This window comes from Lethenteron reissneri, chromosome 48 (assembly GCF_015708825.2).
Source record: "Lethenteron reissneri isolate LAM-NWPU_2019-01 chromosome 48, ASM1570882v1, whole genome shotgun sequence".
Lineage (NCBI taxonomy): Eukaryota > Metazoa > Chordata > Hyperoartia > Petromyzontiformes > Petromyzontidae > Lethenteron > Lethenteron reissneri.
Window position 1 is genome coordinate 9,707,648 of NC_083826.1, and position 14,611 is coordinate 9,722,258.

The 14,611-nt window shown below is 47.3% G+C and overlaps 1 protein-coding gene across 1 annotated transcript in view; it reads left to right on the forward strand.

The window, feature by feature from the left end:
• Positions 1 to 14,611, forward strand: part of GLE1 (GLE1 RNA export mediator) — a 27,198-nt gene continuing 12,587 nt past the window's right edge. Inside the window, exons 1-6 of the mRNA XM_061571569.1 lie at positions 1 to 214; positions 3,590 to 3,730; positions 6,298 to 6,441; positions 7,654 to 7,797; positions 13,181 to 13,329; positions 14,320 to 14,380. Of these exons, the coding sequence (XP_061427553.1) occupies positions 125 to 214; positions 3,590 to 3,730; positions 6,298 to 6,441; positions 7,654 to 7,797; positions 13,181 to 13,329; positions 14,320 to 14,380 (729 nt within the window). The 5' untranslated portion in view covers positions 1 to 124. The remainder of the gene's footprint in view (positions 215 to 3,589; positions 3,731 to 6,297; positions 6,442 to 7,653; positions 7,798 to 13,180; positions 13,330 to 14,319; positions 14,381 to 14,611) is intronic.

Sequence of the window (14,611 nt, forward strand, 5' to 3'; positions counted from 1 at the left end):
CGCGTGGTCCCGTCCCGCGCCACTTTTCAGCGCTCGCGAACGGCGGCGGCGGCTCCGGCTCCCGTCGCGAGGACAACGAACGTGGAGTGGGCGCGCGGGTTGTGTTTTAGGCACAGCGGGACACATGGACGCGATGGACAAGAAGTGGGACGTCATGGGAGCGCTGCGCAACTCGCCTCAAGGGAAACTGAGATACGAACGAAAGTGGAGCCCGGTGACTTACCATCAGCATCATCATCATCAGCACCATCATCACCATCAGCATCACCATCATCACCATCAGCACCATCATCACCATCAGCATCATCAGCACCATCATCACCATCATCATCACCATCATCAGCACCATCATCACCATCATCATCACCATCATCATCACCATCATCAGCACCATCATCATCACCATCATCAGCACCATCATCACCATCAGCACCATCATCATCACCATCATCATCAGCACCATCATCACCATCAGCACCATCAGCACCATCATCATCACCATCATCATCACCAATAGCACCATCATCACCAATAGCACCATCATCACCAATAGCACCATCATCACCAATAGCACCATCATCACCAATAGCACCATCATCACCAATAGCACCATCATCATCATCACCATCATCATCACCATCATCACCATCAGCACCATCAGCACCATCATCACGGTCGTTATCATCATGAACGTGATTATAATTGCGACTTGTTATGAATGATAATAAATTAACACGACACTTTACAGACCCGTGTCAAGCCGCTGCTGGAATGAAGGCCTCGCCGTGCCACACTTCACGACTGGACTATAACTCTGGATGCTGGGTTTAGAACCGCTGTACTAGCGCTCCAATCCTTTACACGTATTGTTTTAGTACAGTTCAATTACAGCGCCACATTACTATGATTATACTTTACCATTAAGCTACCATTACTGCCAAGTGCTTATTTGTGGAGTTTATTCCAATTAACCTTTGACCCACCCACTGCTGGTTGAAGGCTCATCTCCATGTCATCGCCATCTCATGGGCCTAGGGGCCATACATTTAGTTATTTAGTTCGTACGCGTGGAGGGGGAAGGGAGGTTCACCCAAATGCGTTCGCTTGCGTGTGGGGGGTCTACTGAAAATGTGCGCATAGGGGACGGGGGGGGGTGAAGCATCGACAATAATGTGTCTACATTGGCCTTCAAATTAGTTTGATAGTCCGGCGGTGGACTATCTGTTTGCTTAAACACGTTAATATTATTAATCCTTGATCGTCTGCGTGGATTAAATATCGGCCGTTCTATAGGATTCGGGGGGGGGGGTGTAAAAAGTCCGCGTGCGTACAGGGAAGGGGTCAAGTTTTGACAAGAGTTTTGCGTACGCACTCAATGTCACGATCCTTGTAGCTCCTGCACATGAGCTGATCTCACCACTCGGACCCTCCGTGCTCTGTCCCATGTCTGCCGATCATATCGCCAAGTCTCATCATTGAGCCCCACCGTCCCTTCTGACCAAACCTACGTTCTTAAGAGTCGTTATGATGTGTCTTGAGTGCGATCCCTGAACTGTGAACAATCGCGTAGAATTTGGATTTACATAGCGTCTAAGCGCGACCGCATCGCAAGAAGCTGTACAAAACTGTGCATGTTTATTTTGTACCGTACATAGAGGCAGTCATAGGCAGTGGGGTTGAGGGAAAGGTCTTCAGCATGGACTTGAGCGGGAGAAGGGATTTGAGAGCGAAAATACCTGGGCAAGTGTGTTCTAGACTATGGGGGCAACAGGAGAATGAGTGACCTACTGAGCAAAGATTGTTTGGGAACTTTGACAGAAGGCCTTGGTTGCTAGAACAGAGAGTGCATAGAGGGGAGTAAAGTGAGATGTAAGGGAGTTGAGTGAGATGACAGGGGGGAGGGTGGGAGAGTGCCTGGAGAGGAGTAGAGTGAGATGGGAGAAGAGAGGTAGGCAGGGGCAAGTCCATGGAGGGTCTTGAAGATGGATGGGCATTGTATTGGAAGCCGGTGGAGGAATCGGAGTACAGGTAGTCTCCGACTTACGGTGGAGATGCGTTACGACGACCCCATCGTAAGTCGAAAATATCGTAAGTCGAAGATGGCCTAGCCTACCCAGGAGTCTTAAAGAATGGTGATAATTTAGCAAAACAGCAACGTTCTGTATAAACTTTATACTGTATGTATTGAATAATTACAATACTGTATTGCGCAGTAAAATTTTAAGTAAAACATTCTTAGCCTACTTATATGAACTGCAATTTCATAGAAAGTTTTTTCAGGAAAACTTTTAACATGCGTATCGTATCGTGGTAACCCTAAAATGAAATCGCTAAAGCTATGTATCATACATGCATTGAACGTATCGTCACGTATCATATTGTATTGTACTCACCAAAATTCGCACTAACACAGACAACTTAACTCCGTCAACCGCTGGTGAGAGTGAGGCATCACCACACAAGGCGGGAGATGCGTACAGAACATCCCGGCAGCGTCCCAACGTGCAGTGTCGTACCTCGTACGCTGCTACGTTTGCCTGCCGCGCGAAATGTAAAATATTTTTAAATTTTGTCATATCGCTATCGCCATCGTAAGATCGAAATATCGTAAGTCAGACCATCGTAAGTCGGGGACTACCTGTATAGGTAGACTGTCTCATTTATTGGTTGCCGGTGAGAAGTATTAAGAGCAGCGTTGTGGATAATTTGAAGTTCTTTGGGGAAGCCGTATGGAAGACGCGTCGCGATGTTAAGAAGGCATGGATTGAGGGTCTCAGCGGTAGCTGGGACAGAGATGTGGATGCTGGACATGTTCTGTCTCTTCTTTGTTCTGTTTCTCAGTGTACTAAAATTCGAAGCGTGCCACCACCCCATGCAGCATTTTAAACAATGGTGCAAGTTTCTGAAATCGCCCCCACTCTGTCCACCCAGAGGTATAAATTGGTACACCACAGTCGATGGGCAGGTCGCGCGAAGTTGTGTGATTGTTCCCACCTCTTCAAAGACATGGACAGCATCGAAGAGTAGGCCAGAATAAACTCTAAAAGGGCTCTAGCTTATAAACCATTGGAACCTCATTTGCCATTAAAAAATATGATAATTGTTTTTTTTACCCTTTTATCTGGCAACAAAACTGACACCTTTTTTAGTCAGTTTTGTTCTCATACTCTGATGGTGCATTGTCTTTGAGTTGTGCGCCTTTTGGCGTCATCTGGTCCAACACCATGTGAGACTAGGCTCGAAGGAAAGCTGTCTCGGGTGTGGACCAATCAACTTCAAGGACAGTACATACATTATCAGAGTTATGTTTTTTGTTTGCATTATGACTGCAGGTATTGTGGTCTATGCAAACATGACTCCTCGTAAAAAAATATGTCAGTATTGTTGCCAAATGAAAGGGTAAAAAAACTATTATCAGGGCTCTAGCTTGTTCCTTCTGATGGAGGTGCTTTTGCCATCAGTGGTGTGAGCACACAATTGCAGGGCTGCACCTTTACCTTTGATCTCTCTACGTATTCAGCATTTGTCCCGTTACGAATGTAATCTTATGTACACGGTACGTGCCTTGTAAACGCGACTGCTGCTACAGGAGGTGCTGACGGAGGTGGTCCCAACGCTCTCGCCGCTGGCCGGCAGAGTGCTCGACCTTGTGCAGCGACGCTCGCCCTCCGCCCCTGATGAGGAACAGCGGAGCCGAGTCTCCATCCCGTCGCTGCTCGTCAACTGCCAGGTGCGAGCTCCGTCGAGAAACATAACCCTTGCCTTGTACAACCCTTGCTTTGTACACGTCACACAAGGCCGCGTGGTCACCTTAAAGCAGGGGTGTGGATTCTAATACCGGTCAAGCGGGACTAATATGCTCCGCTACTTAAATTCATACGGTCTGTGGCCACGTGAGGCCTCCTGCCACTTCTAAAAAGGCCGCAGACATTATTTATCCATCGCGGCGAGCACCTTAGCCATTGGTTACAAGAGGGGGGTATTTTTGACCTGACAACACTGTTTCCGATTTTTTACGCATTTTGTCACATTTGTCTTTCAAGTAGTTATGAGCGCAATATCAATAGATATAGTAGAAGTTGAGTGTCAAAGGTATTGAAAGTTCTATTTGTATGTCGGTAAGGAATAGATTCCCCACCTCTGATCTAAAATACGACTGTATCTGAACTGAATGTTGGGGTACGGTAAGGCTTCGACGTTGGTGAGGGTTCTGTTCTTGAAAATCTACGCGAAAGTATAATTCGTGAATGTAGATACTGTACTATGTTTATATGCTTCCCGTGTCCGACCGAATATACGGGAGAAAATTAAAATGTATCGTAGCATTAATCCTGTACTGTACATGTAACTAATGACATCCATATACTTAATACATTATACACGGATAATGACACAGCAAATACAACAGTATAATTATGTTCTTTGGGTCTTTCGGTAAAGTCATGTAGATTGGTCAATGAAAATACCAAAAAACTACGACGTTTCGATCACAACACAAGCGACCGTCATCATGACTTTCCCGAAAGACCCAAAGAATATGAATTCCTGCAGTCACGAAAGCATTAAGTCAAGATTTAAAATAGAATGAATAAAATAAAACGCATCAAGGCATCATACTATACATTTTGAAGTTGTATTTACCTTGGATTATGATGGGGGTATGTTGGCGATGGTTGTGTTGGAGAGCAAGTCTATCGAACGACTACTTTTTGAGCGAGCGCATCACTTTTTTCTGCCGTTCAGTCTTGCCCTCACTTTCTCCACTCACTCGATGCTTAGACCCCATGATCAAAATATAAAAAAACACAAATAAGGCAAAAAATAGCACTTGAACAGTAAAAGCTTCAGCGTTGAGATCTTGGCACAACGGGATTTGATGCACATGCTGGGGGCGACAGTAGACCGCTGTGATGTGCAAGTACTCCCCCATGATGCAATGTTGACAAATCTCGAATAGTCGAAGGAAAAAGGCATGAAACTTCAACTGATATGCAAATATAAAATCGTGAATAATCAAATTTTGGTTTAACACGTAGGCTTTCGCGACCAATATCATCCATAATAGAGTTTTTTTTGGTTAGATCGTGTAAATATATAAATGTGTCGTTAAAACCCGCCACCACCCGACACAGCCAACTAGTAAGGGCTGTCATATGGCTTGACTCTCCAACACAACCGGTTAGTGCTGTACTCGTGACTAATTTGCACGTTCTGTTTATGTGACAACCCTTACTAGTTGGCTGTGGGCGGGTGGTGGCGGGTTTTAACGACACATTTATATATTTATGCGATATAACCCAAAAACCTCTATTATGGAATAAAACTTTGCTAAATTATTATCTGTGAATGAGGAGGGTTTACTGTAATCGAATCAATTTTATTTTAATTAGATGACCAGCAGCATACTCTTTGGTTCTTTCGGTAAAGTCACTTAGGTGAAAATAAAATAAAATAAAAAATAAAAAATCACGATGTTTCTGGCGCAACACAAGCGTCCGTCGTCCTTAGATGGGGACAACCACAGCGACAAAACAATCGCTAAAGTATGTCAAAGAGATGGCTGTGATGAGGGATTATAGAGCTGAGGGGGGGGGGCAGGGTGAGTGTGGGGGTGGGGCGTGGGCTGGAGGAGAGTTACTCCCAGCCCTGCTCACTCCCATCACTTGGAAGATTTGCCGGGCAGGGTTTCGAGCTTGCAGAGTTCACAACCCCCCCCCCAACGGTTCACAGCTTCAGTTTGAACTCTCGGATTCTCCAGCCCACGCCCCACGCCCCGCCCCCACACTCACCCTGGCTCCCCCCCCCTCAGCTCTATAATCCCTCGTCACAGCCATCTCTGTGACATACTCTAGCGATTGTTTTGTCGCTGTGGTTGTCCCCACCTGAGGACGGACGCTTGTGATGCGCCCGAAACGTCGTGATTTTTAATATTTATTTTATTATTTCCCTTCTAAGTGACTTTACCGAAAGAACCGAAGAGTATGGATCCTTGCAGTCACGAAAACTTCAAATCTAGAATTAGCTGACCAGCACTTAGTTCTAAGCATGCACAAGAAGCGTCTGTATTTAATGTATTTGATTTTTTTTTGGGGAATTCTTAAAACTTACAAAAATGCAGAGGATATTGGTGGATGGAGTAATTTGTAAACGTCTCCTACACGTGCTGCCATGAGTCACTATCCCCTTCTGAAAAAAACTCATGGGCACCCGACGCCTCTGCCTCCATTGAACCAGGCTGGTGAGAATGTTACTGATGGTCATGCGTTCGTGTGCGCACACTTCTCTGCTGTGCCACAGAACCTCATCACAGGCAACAGAAGTGGTGGGAGCTGTATTCGCCGTAAAGATGAAACCACCTTCGTGGTTTCCATGCCGGAGGACCCAGCCGAGATTGAAGCGCAGATCCGGGGCCAGGAGGAGATGTACAAGATGAGGACAAAGGTGCTTGAATGCTAATCGCCATGGTTGTACGCTGCTTTGTCAATGACTGCTCACTCGCATCAATCGTCTTCTTTCGTATGGCATGTAAGCAACAGTTTGTGTAGATGTCATAGTTGAATTTTAAGGTCCTTCAACCAATCCAAGGCGGCAGTAGACGCTGTACGGATTGCAGCGGTACCGCCAGGGTGTGCGTGGGCGGCTCATTCGTCGGTGGTGTGTTTGATGGTTTGGGCTTTACCACAGTCGCAGATTGGCAATTATTTGATTTTCCATTTATGGAACAACGTGCATGCCGCACATCTCCCGTGCTGCGTCCGATCGCGGTTCAGTGTGGTCCACAGCCGTCGTGAGAGAGAGAATCTCAGCAGCGCACATCCATAAATGAGACAAATTTTCATTTTTATTTACCTTCGATTATGATGGGAGTATGTTGGGGATGGTTTTGTTGGAGAGCAAGTCTATCGAACGACTACTTTTTGAGCGATCGCATCACTTTTTTTTTGCCTTTCAGTCTTGCCCTCACTTTCTCCACTCACTCGATGCTTAGACCCCATGATCAAAATATAAAAAAAACGCAAATAAGGCGTTCAGATCTTGGCACAACGGGATTTGATGCACATTCTGGGGGCTACAGTAGACCGCTGTGATGCGCAAGTACTCCCCCATGATGCAATGTTGCCAAATCACGAACAGTCGAAGGAAAAAGGCACGAAACTTTTAACTGATATGCAAATATAAAATCGTAAATAATAACATTTTGGTTGAACACGTAGCCTTTCGCGACCAATATCATCCATAATAGAGGTTTTTTGGGTTAGATCGCGTAAATATATAAATGTGTCGTTAAAACCCGCCACCACCCGACACAGCCAACTAGTAAGGGTTGTCACGTAAACAGAACGTGCCAATTAGTCACTAGTGCAGCACACCGGTGTGTTGGAGAGCCAAGCCACTCAGATTGTAAGAGTATGTATTTAATGTATTTAATTTTTCTTGCTTTTTTGGGGAATTCTTAAAACTTACAAAAGTGCAGAGGGTATTGGTGGATGGAGTAATTTGTAAACGTCTCCTACACGTGCTGCCATGAGTCACTATCCCCTTCTGAAAAAAACTCACGGGCACCCGACGCCTCTGCCTCCATTGAACCAGGCTGGTGAGAATGTTACTGATGGTCATGCGTTCGTGTGCGCACACTTCTCTGCTGTGCCACAGAACCTCATCACAGGCAACAGAAGTGGTGGGAGCTGTATTCGCGTCAACGATGAAACCACCTTCGTGGTTTCCATGCCGGAGGACCCAGCTGAGATTGAAGCACAGATCCGGAGCCAGGAGGAGATGTACAAGATGAGGACAAAGGTGCTTGAATGCTTATCAGCATGGTTGTACGCTGCTTTGCCACGTTAATACAGGTAGTCCCCGAGTTACGATGGCCCGACTTACGATATTTAGATCTTACGATGGCGATAGCGATACGACAAAATTGCCATCGACAACCTAACATCGTTCAAGTATGCAGACGACGGACATAATCTCGGTGAGTACAGTACAATATGTTACAATACGTTCAATGCATGTATGATACGTAGCTTTAGCGATTTCATTTTAAGGTTACCACGATACGATACGTTCAATGCATGTTGAAAGTTTTTATAGCAGATAGGATTGTTTCCTGAAAAAAACTTTCTATTAAATTGCAGTTCATATCGGTAGGCTAAGAATTTACCTTGTTTTTTTACTTTACATTTTACTGTGCAATACAGTATTGTAATTAATAAATACATACAGTTCTTCCTAGCGTTGTTCCCGCTGTGGCGCAGGGTCCGCTTTTCGGCATTGTCTTCTCCATTTGGCTCGGTCCAGGGCATCTTCAGGGGATGCGTTGACCGTCTTCATGTCTTCCTTTATTCGGTCCATCCATCGCTTCTTCGGACGTCCGCGTGGACGGCGGCCCTCTGGCTCAATACGCACGGCAGTCTTGGCCACTGATGACTCTTCACTTCGCATCACATGGCCGTACCACCGAAGCCTTGCCTCAAGCATCTTGTCCGCAATGGGGGCCACACCAAGTCGCTTCCGAACGTCTTCGTTCCTGACACGATCCCATCGAGTGAGCCCGAGGCTCCATCTGAGCATCCTCATCTCCATGGTGTGGAGAGCTTGTTCGTGTACAGTTGTGGCTGGCCAGCACTCGGATCCATAGAGTGCCACCGGTCGGACGATGGTCTTGTATATTTTTCCCTTCAGCCTATCCGGCATTTTCCGATCACAGAGGACTCCGGTGACTTGCCTCCATTTCATCCACGCCGCATTGACTCGTGACCTCACATCAGTCGTGATGCTACCATCTGAGCTGATGGTGGAGCCCAGGTACTTAAAGTCCATCACTTTCTTCAGATCTTCTCCGTCAATACTGATGGTGCCGTCGGTTTGGGGGCCACACTCCATATACTCCGTCTTTTTGATGTTGAACCTCATCCCGTTTTCGTCCAAACGTTCCTTCCACAGGCGCGTTTGTCTTTCCACTTCTCCTCTCTCTTCATCTGAGAGGAGGACGTCATCCGCGTAGAGAATTGACCATGGAAGGGGCGTGTGCAGGTCGGCAGTGATCGTGTCCATGCACAGGATAAACAGGAGTGGTGACAGGGCCGATCCTTGGTGCACTCCAACGCTGATGGCAAATGGCGGTGATATGCCCACTGCACACCTGACTGCACTGGTGACGTTCTTGTATAGGAGTTGCACCCAATGCACGTAGGTTTCAGGGACTCCATGGGATCGAAGCGAGTGCCAGATGAGGTCGTGGGGGACCCTGTCAAATGCCTTTTCAAGGTCGAGGAACGACACGTGCACAGCTTTGTTCTTCTCTCTGTGCCTCTCCAGCAGGAGCCTCGCCGCGAATATGGCGTCCGTAGTGCCACATCCTTTGACGAAGCCGCATTGGTTGGGTGATAGGGTGATGATGTTTCTAATCCTCGTGTCCAAAACTCGCTCAAAGATCTTCATCGCATGACACAGGAGCCTGATTGGCCTGTAATTCGAGCATTCTGCCACGTCCCCTTTACCCTTCCAAATTGGAACCGTCGTGCTGGTCGACCAGGCTTCTGGGACCTCACTGGTGCTCGTGATGGTGCTGAAGAGCTGGGTAAGGAGGGCAGCACCCTGCCTGCCAAGGATCTTCCAGGCCTCAGCAGGGATATCGTCTGGGCCAGTCGCTTTCCCATTCTTCATTCTCTTGATAGCTTGTTCCACTTCAGTGATGGTGATAGGTGAAACCGGACCGAGGACGTGTTCAGCGCTAATAATAGGTGGGTGGGGAAATTCCTGGTTGCAGATTCCAGAGAAGTAGTCGCTCCAGCGTTGAAGGATGGCGGGCGGGTCTCTGAGAGCGCTGTGATTCTCATCCTTTATGCATTTGACCTGACCAATATCCTGAGTCGAACGATGGCGCGCCTCTGCCAGTCGATAGATCTTATTGGCACCTTCTGGGGTGTCCAGTTCGACATACAGTTGGTCGTATTGAGCTAATTTCACCGCTGCAACTACTCGCTTCGCTGCCGATTTGCAGTTTCTGTAATGTTGGTAATCCAGATCTGCGAGCGTTTGGCGCCACTTCTTGAAAGCTAGCTTCTTCTCTTTCACTGCTAGCTGAACTTCTTCGTTCCACCACCATATTTGCTTGTCAATGAAGTGTTTTCCCGGCTTAGTTAGCCCCAGTGCTTCCGTTGCTGCTGTGCACAGTTGGCCGGCGAGATCTTCCCAAATCGCATTCGCCGGTCGGTTGGTGTTCACGTCAATCTGATTAAAGGCAACTCTCAGCTGATCCTTGCATTCCTTCATCCGCCACCACTTAATTCGCTGCTGTCCAGTTGTTGGTGGGCGATGTCGCTGGCCAATGTCCATTTTTATGTCCATGACCAGGATGCGATGTTGTGGGGCGATGTTGTCCGATGGTATGACTTTAGTGTTTGTCACCGTTTTCAGCTTATCCCGCTTGACAAGCCAGTAATCAATTTGAGTTGATCTCCCACCACTGGCGTACGTAATGAGATGGGACGGTCTCTTCTTGAAGAAGGTGTTGGCGAGGACAAGATCATGGGCTTCCGCAAAGTCCAGGGCTCGGTTTCCCTCATCGTTCCGGGTACCATATCCTTGGCCACCATGGTTTCGAGGGTATCCATCCCGGGCGCTTCCAACGTGTCCATTTAGGTCTCCACCAATTACTAACTGCTCTTCATTTATCGATTGCATGTGTCCATCAAATTGTTCCCAAAATTCCTCCTTGGTATCTGCTGGGCAGCCGGGCTGCGGCACATAACAAGATACCACCCGGAGGCGTAGGTCGTTTGAGTCGATTTCGATGGACATGAGGCGGTCGGAAACGCGGTGGACGGCCACGACGTTGTCTCGTAGATTTTGGCTGACTGCGATTCCAACGCCGTTCTTGGTGTTTCTTTCACCGTTGTAGAACAGTTTGTATCCTTCTCCAATCTCCCTGGCCTTTGCTCCACTCCACTTCGTTTCTTGGATGCATACGATGTCGATACGACGGGCCTTTAGGGCAGCTGACAATTCTCGACTTCTCCCTGTCAATGTTCCGATGTTGAGTGTTCCCAGCCGTAGTCGGACTAACTTCTTTAGCCTGCCCCATCCATGAGCAGGTAGCCCTCGTCCACTTCTCGCGTCGTTTGGGCGAGGACGGCGCGCGTTTCCCCCGAGGGGTGCCCTAGCTTGTTCCAAGTTGTTTTGACGTTGCCATAGATGCGACACAGAAATACTTTGGCCGGTGGGTCGCTCCATCTGACGCCAAAGACCCTCACCGTTGGTTGGAATCCAGCCGGCACCGCGTGGAGGTGGTGATGGGATTTTGCCGGCCAATAAATACATACAGTATATAGTTTATACAGTACGGTACTGTAAATTGCTGTGTTTTGCTAAATTATCACCATTCTTTAAGACTCCTGGGTAGGCTAGGCCATCTTTGACTTACGATATTTTCGACTTACGATGGGGTCGTCGTAACGCATCTCCATCGTAAGTAGAGGACTACCTGTATTTAATTTGTCAATGACTGCTCACTCGCATCAATCTTCTTCTTTCGTATGGCATGTAAGCAACAGTTTGTGTAGATGTCATAGTTGAATTTTAAGGTCCTTCAACCAATCCAAGGCGGCAGTAAACTCTGTACGGATTGCACCGATACCGCCAGGGTGTGCGTGGGCGGCTCACTCGTCGGTGGTGTGTTTGATGGTTTGGGCTTTACCACAGTCGCAGATTGGTGATTCTTTGATTTTCCATTTATGGAACAACGTGCATGCTGCACATCTCCCGTGCTGCGTCCGATCGCGGTTCAGTGTGGCCCACAGCCGTCTTGAGAGAGAGAATCTCAGCTGCTCCCATCCATAAATGAGACTCCTTCACACCTGTACTACCTGTCCCTCCATTGGCTCCAAATACAGTCCCTGATCAGTTTCAAGACAACTCACCGTCATGGACTTGCCCCTGCCTACCTCTCTCCTCCCATCCCACGTTATATTGTTTTTGGAAGCAGTTAGACACCGCTTCGTATGCGAATATGGCCCATGATAGTAGATATCACAGAGTTAGCTCTGAGATTCCTTCAAGTTACCTGGTCTAGACACCAAAGGGCACATTTTTCTGCATGCTCTGACTTATGACAGTAATGTTTGCTCACAGGCTGCCGACATTGGCAGCCGGGAAGCCGTGCACTAAAACCTCTCGGTTAAATCCAATAGAAAGATGTTAACTTTGTAACAATCCCTCTGTCTACCTCCAATATCTGTCTCATCACCGCTATGTTGTCTCCCTTGTTGCCTCTTCTACCAATGCCTCCATGATCAGTGCTTTGTTACAAGTTTCAGACAACTCCACCCGTGTCTGCTGGCCAATATGTGTCACTCCCATCTCTTCATCTAGCCATGCAAATTATATCCTTTAGGACCTGCGGCATAACTTGTACGTGCTACAAAGAAGAGTCATTGCGTTGTCTATTATATATTTTTTTATACATTTTAGGGCCACAGAGTTATTGATTGTTTAATTTGTATTAGTTATGCTTGTGCACAACTGCCAACGCAGCATCACCAAAATAAAATGCAGCATAAATCACTTAGCTACATCCTTCGCACCCCATACTGGGGTGTGGGATGCCACGGTGGTGATATGTTAACTACTTTGCCTGGTATGCAGGAGGTCACAGGTTCGATCACAACCCTGACGCCTGTATATTTAGCATTTGCGTGTCTCTCTGCTCATGGTCGTGTAGATTTTCCTCTCTGGGTCATCTGGTTTTTCCCTCCACAATTAGAAACATGCGTTTGGAGTATTTGGCTACTTTTATAAATGTACACGTGTTAAGCCACTTGGTTGAGCTCTCATTTTTGGACAGGTCGCTTCTAAAGAAAGAGCTACATAGCTCTGGGCCTTACCAGGTAAAATTAACTAAAATTGTTCAATTTAATAATAGTTTAGATTTGGCCATAGGTGTTCATTTGTTCTTTTGGTTGATTCATTGCGGCTTTATTGATATAATTGGTATCGATGTCGGCATCAGTGGGGATGACGACATATATAGCTCAGTGGGCCTTACCTGGTAAAATAAAAAAAAGTTTCTTTTAGATGAATGTTCAAACTCATTGCCCATCAATTTCTAGTCGATTATTCAACCTAATTTCCGAATCGTCCCCGTTGCTGAACTCGTTTCCGGTGCCCCTCCCAACAGGTCCTGCTGCACCAGCGGTGCAAGCGCCTGGAGGCAGCGGAATGTGCCATGCAGCAGCAGGCCACCCAGCAATTCAAGCGCTACGAGGAGGAGCTTGAGCTGGAGCAGCGGCTGGAGCAGGAGCGACGCAAGGACGAGCTGGATAAGAGGTGACTGGACACGGGTAGGGGAGCTAGCAGAGGTCGCAAACGGGTTTTGATTCCTTACCCATACCTGTACCCGGCCGCACCAGGGTCGCACACGGATACCCGTACCCGGCCGTACCCTACCCGTACCCTACCCGTACCCTACCCGTACCCGGCTGGGATGAAGCCATGTTGCAGGTGCGGGTGGGTTGATTCTAGGAACTTGAATTGTGAGAAGAGACAAGACGTTGGGAAATGAGTGACAAACAGTTACTCACCAGTGACTCACGGTCTACCCGTACCCGGCCGCACCAGGGTCGCAAACGGGTACCCGTACCCGTACCCGGCCGGGTAGCCGGGTATCGGGTAGGGTACGGGTATCGGGTACCCGGTTGCGACCTCTGGGAGCTAGCAAGCCGTGGGCGAGGCAGTGGGAAGAGGCGGACGTTTTAAGTGGCCAGGGGTTGGGACGACCGGTGGACATGATAGGTGCTGATTCGGGGCTGCAACCAGTTATTGTAGGTTTGTGCATACGAATATCATTGCTAACGACTGTTGATTTAATTTATCTGAACGGAATTTATATAGCGCTTTAACCGTGGCGCTTTACAAAGAATGAACAATGTTACAGCGTGTGAATGAAATGGTGGAGATGAGGTGAATGAAATTAATGACAGTAAGCAATCGGGGCGTATCTGTGAAGCGGGAATTTGGTGAAAGCTAAATTGATGACAGTCAATGAAGATGAATGGATTGTTGTGGATACCACATGCGCAAGTGGAAAATAGAAGCCGCTGCGGCTACGAACTCCAAACCGTGGACTTCTTAGCTTTGCACTACCCCAGATATAAGTTGAAAGGTGTCGGGTGGGTGTATCTGAAATTCAACAACTCTCAGACGAAGTAATTGAATGACTAAATAATTTACAATTTAATATCTAATAGGCGTTCTCTATTAGGCCGCACAAATAGAAGCAAGAAGATTTAACTGGTTGCTGTGTTTGTTTTTGTTTAGCTTGATAGAGGCTCAGAAGAAGCTGGAAAAAATTATGGAGGAGCATCAAGACCGAACGAAGGTAAAAATCTTGCTGCTGGAGAACATAAAAATCAGAAACTTTATTTATCCTGGAGTAATCTGATGCGCTGTGAAGCTCTTTTTCGCAAATGTCCAGTATGGGTGGGTCAGAAAATTACAACAAACAAACGAAATTATATAAAAACAAAACCATGGCCCAAGCGAGGAGATGGTCGGCTGCATCAGAGGCCGAATACCGCGGTTCAAGGACACTGAGCTGGCATTGCTGAGA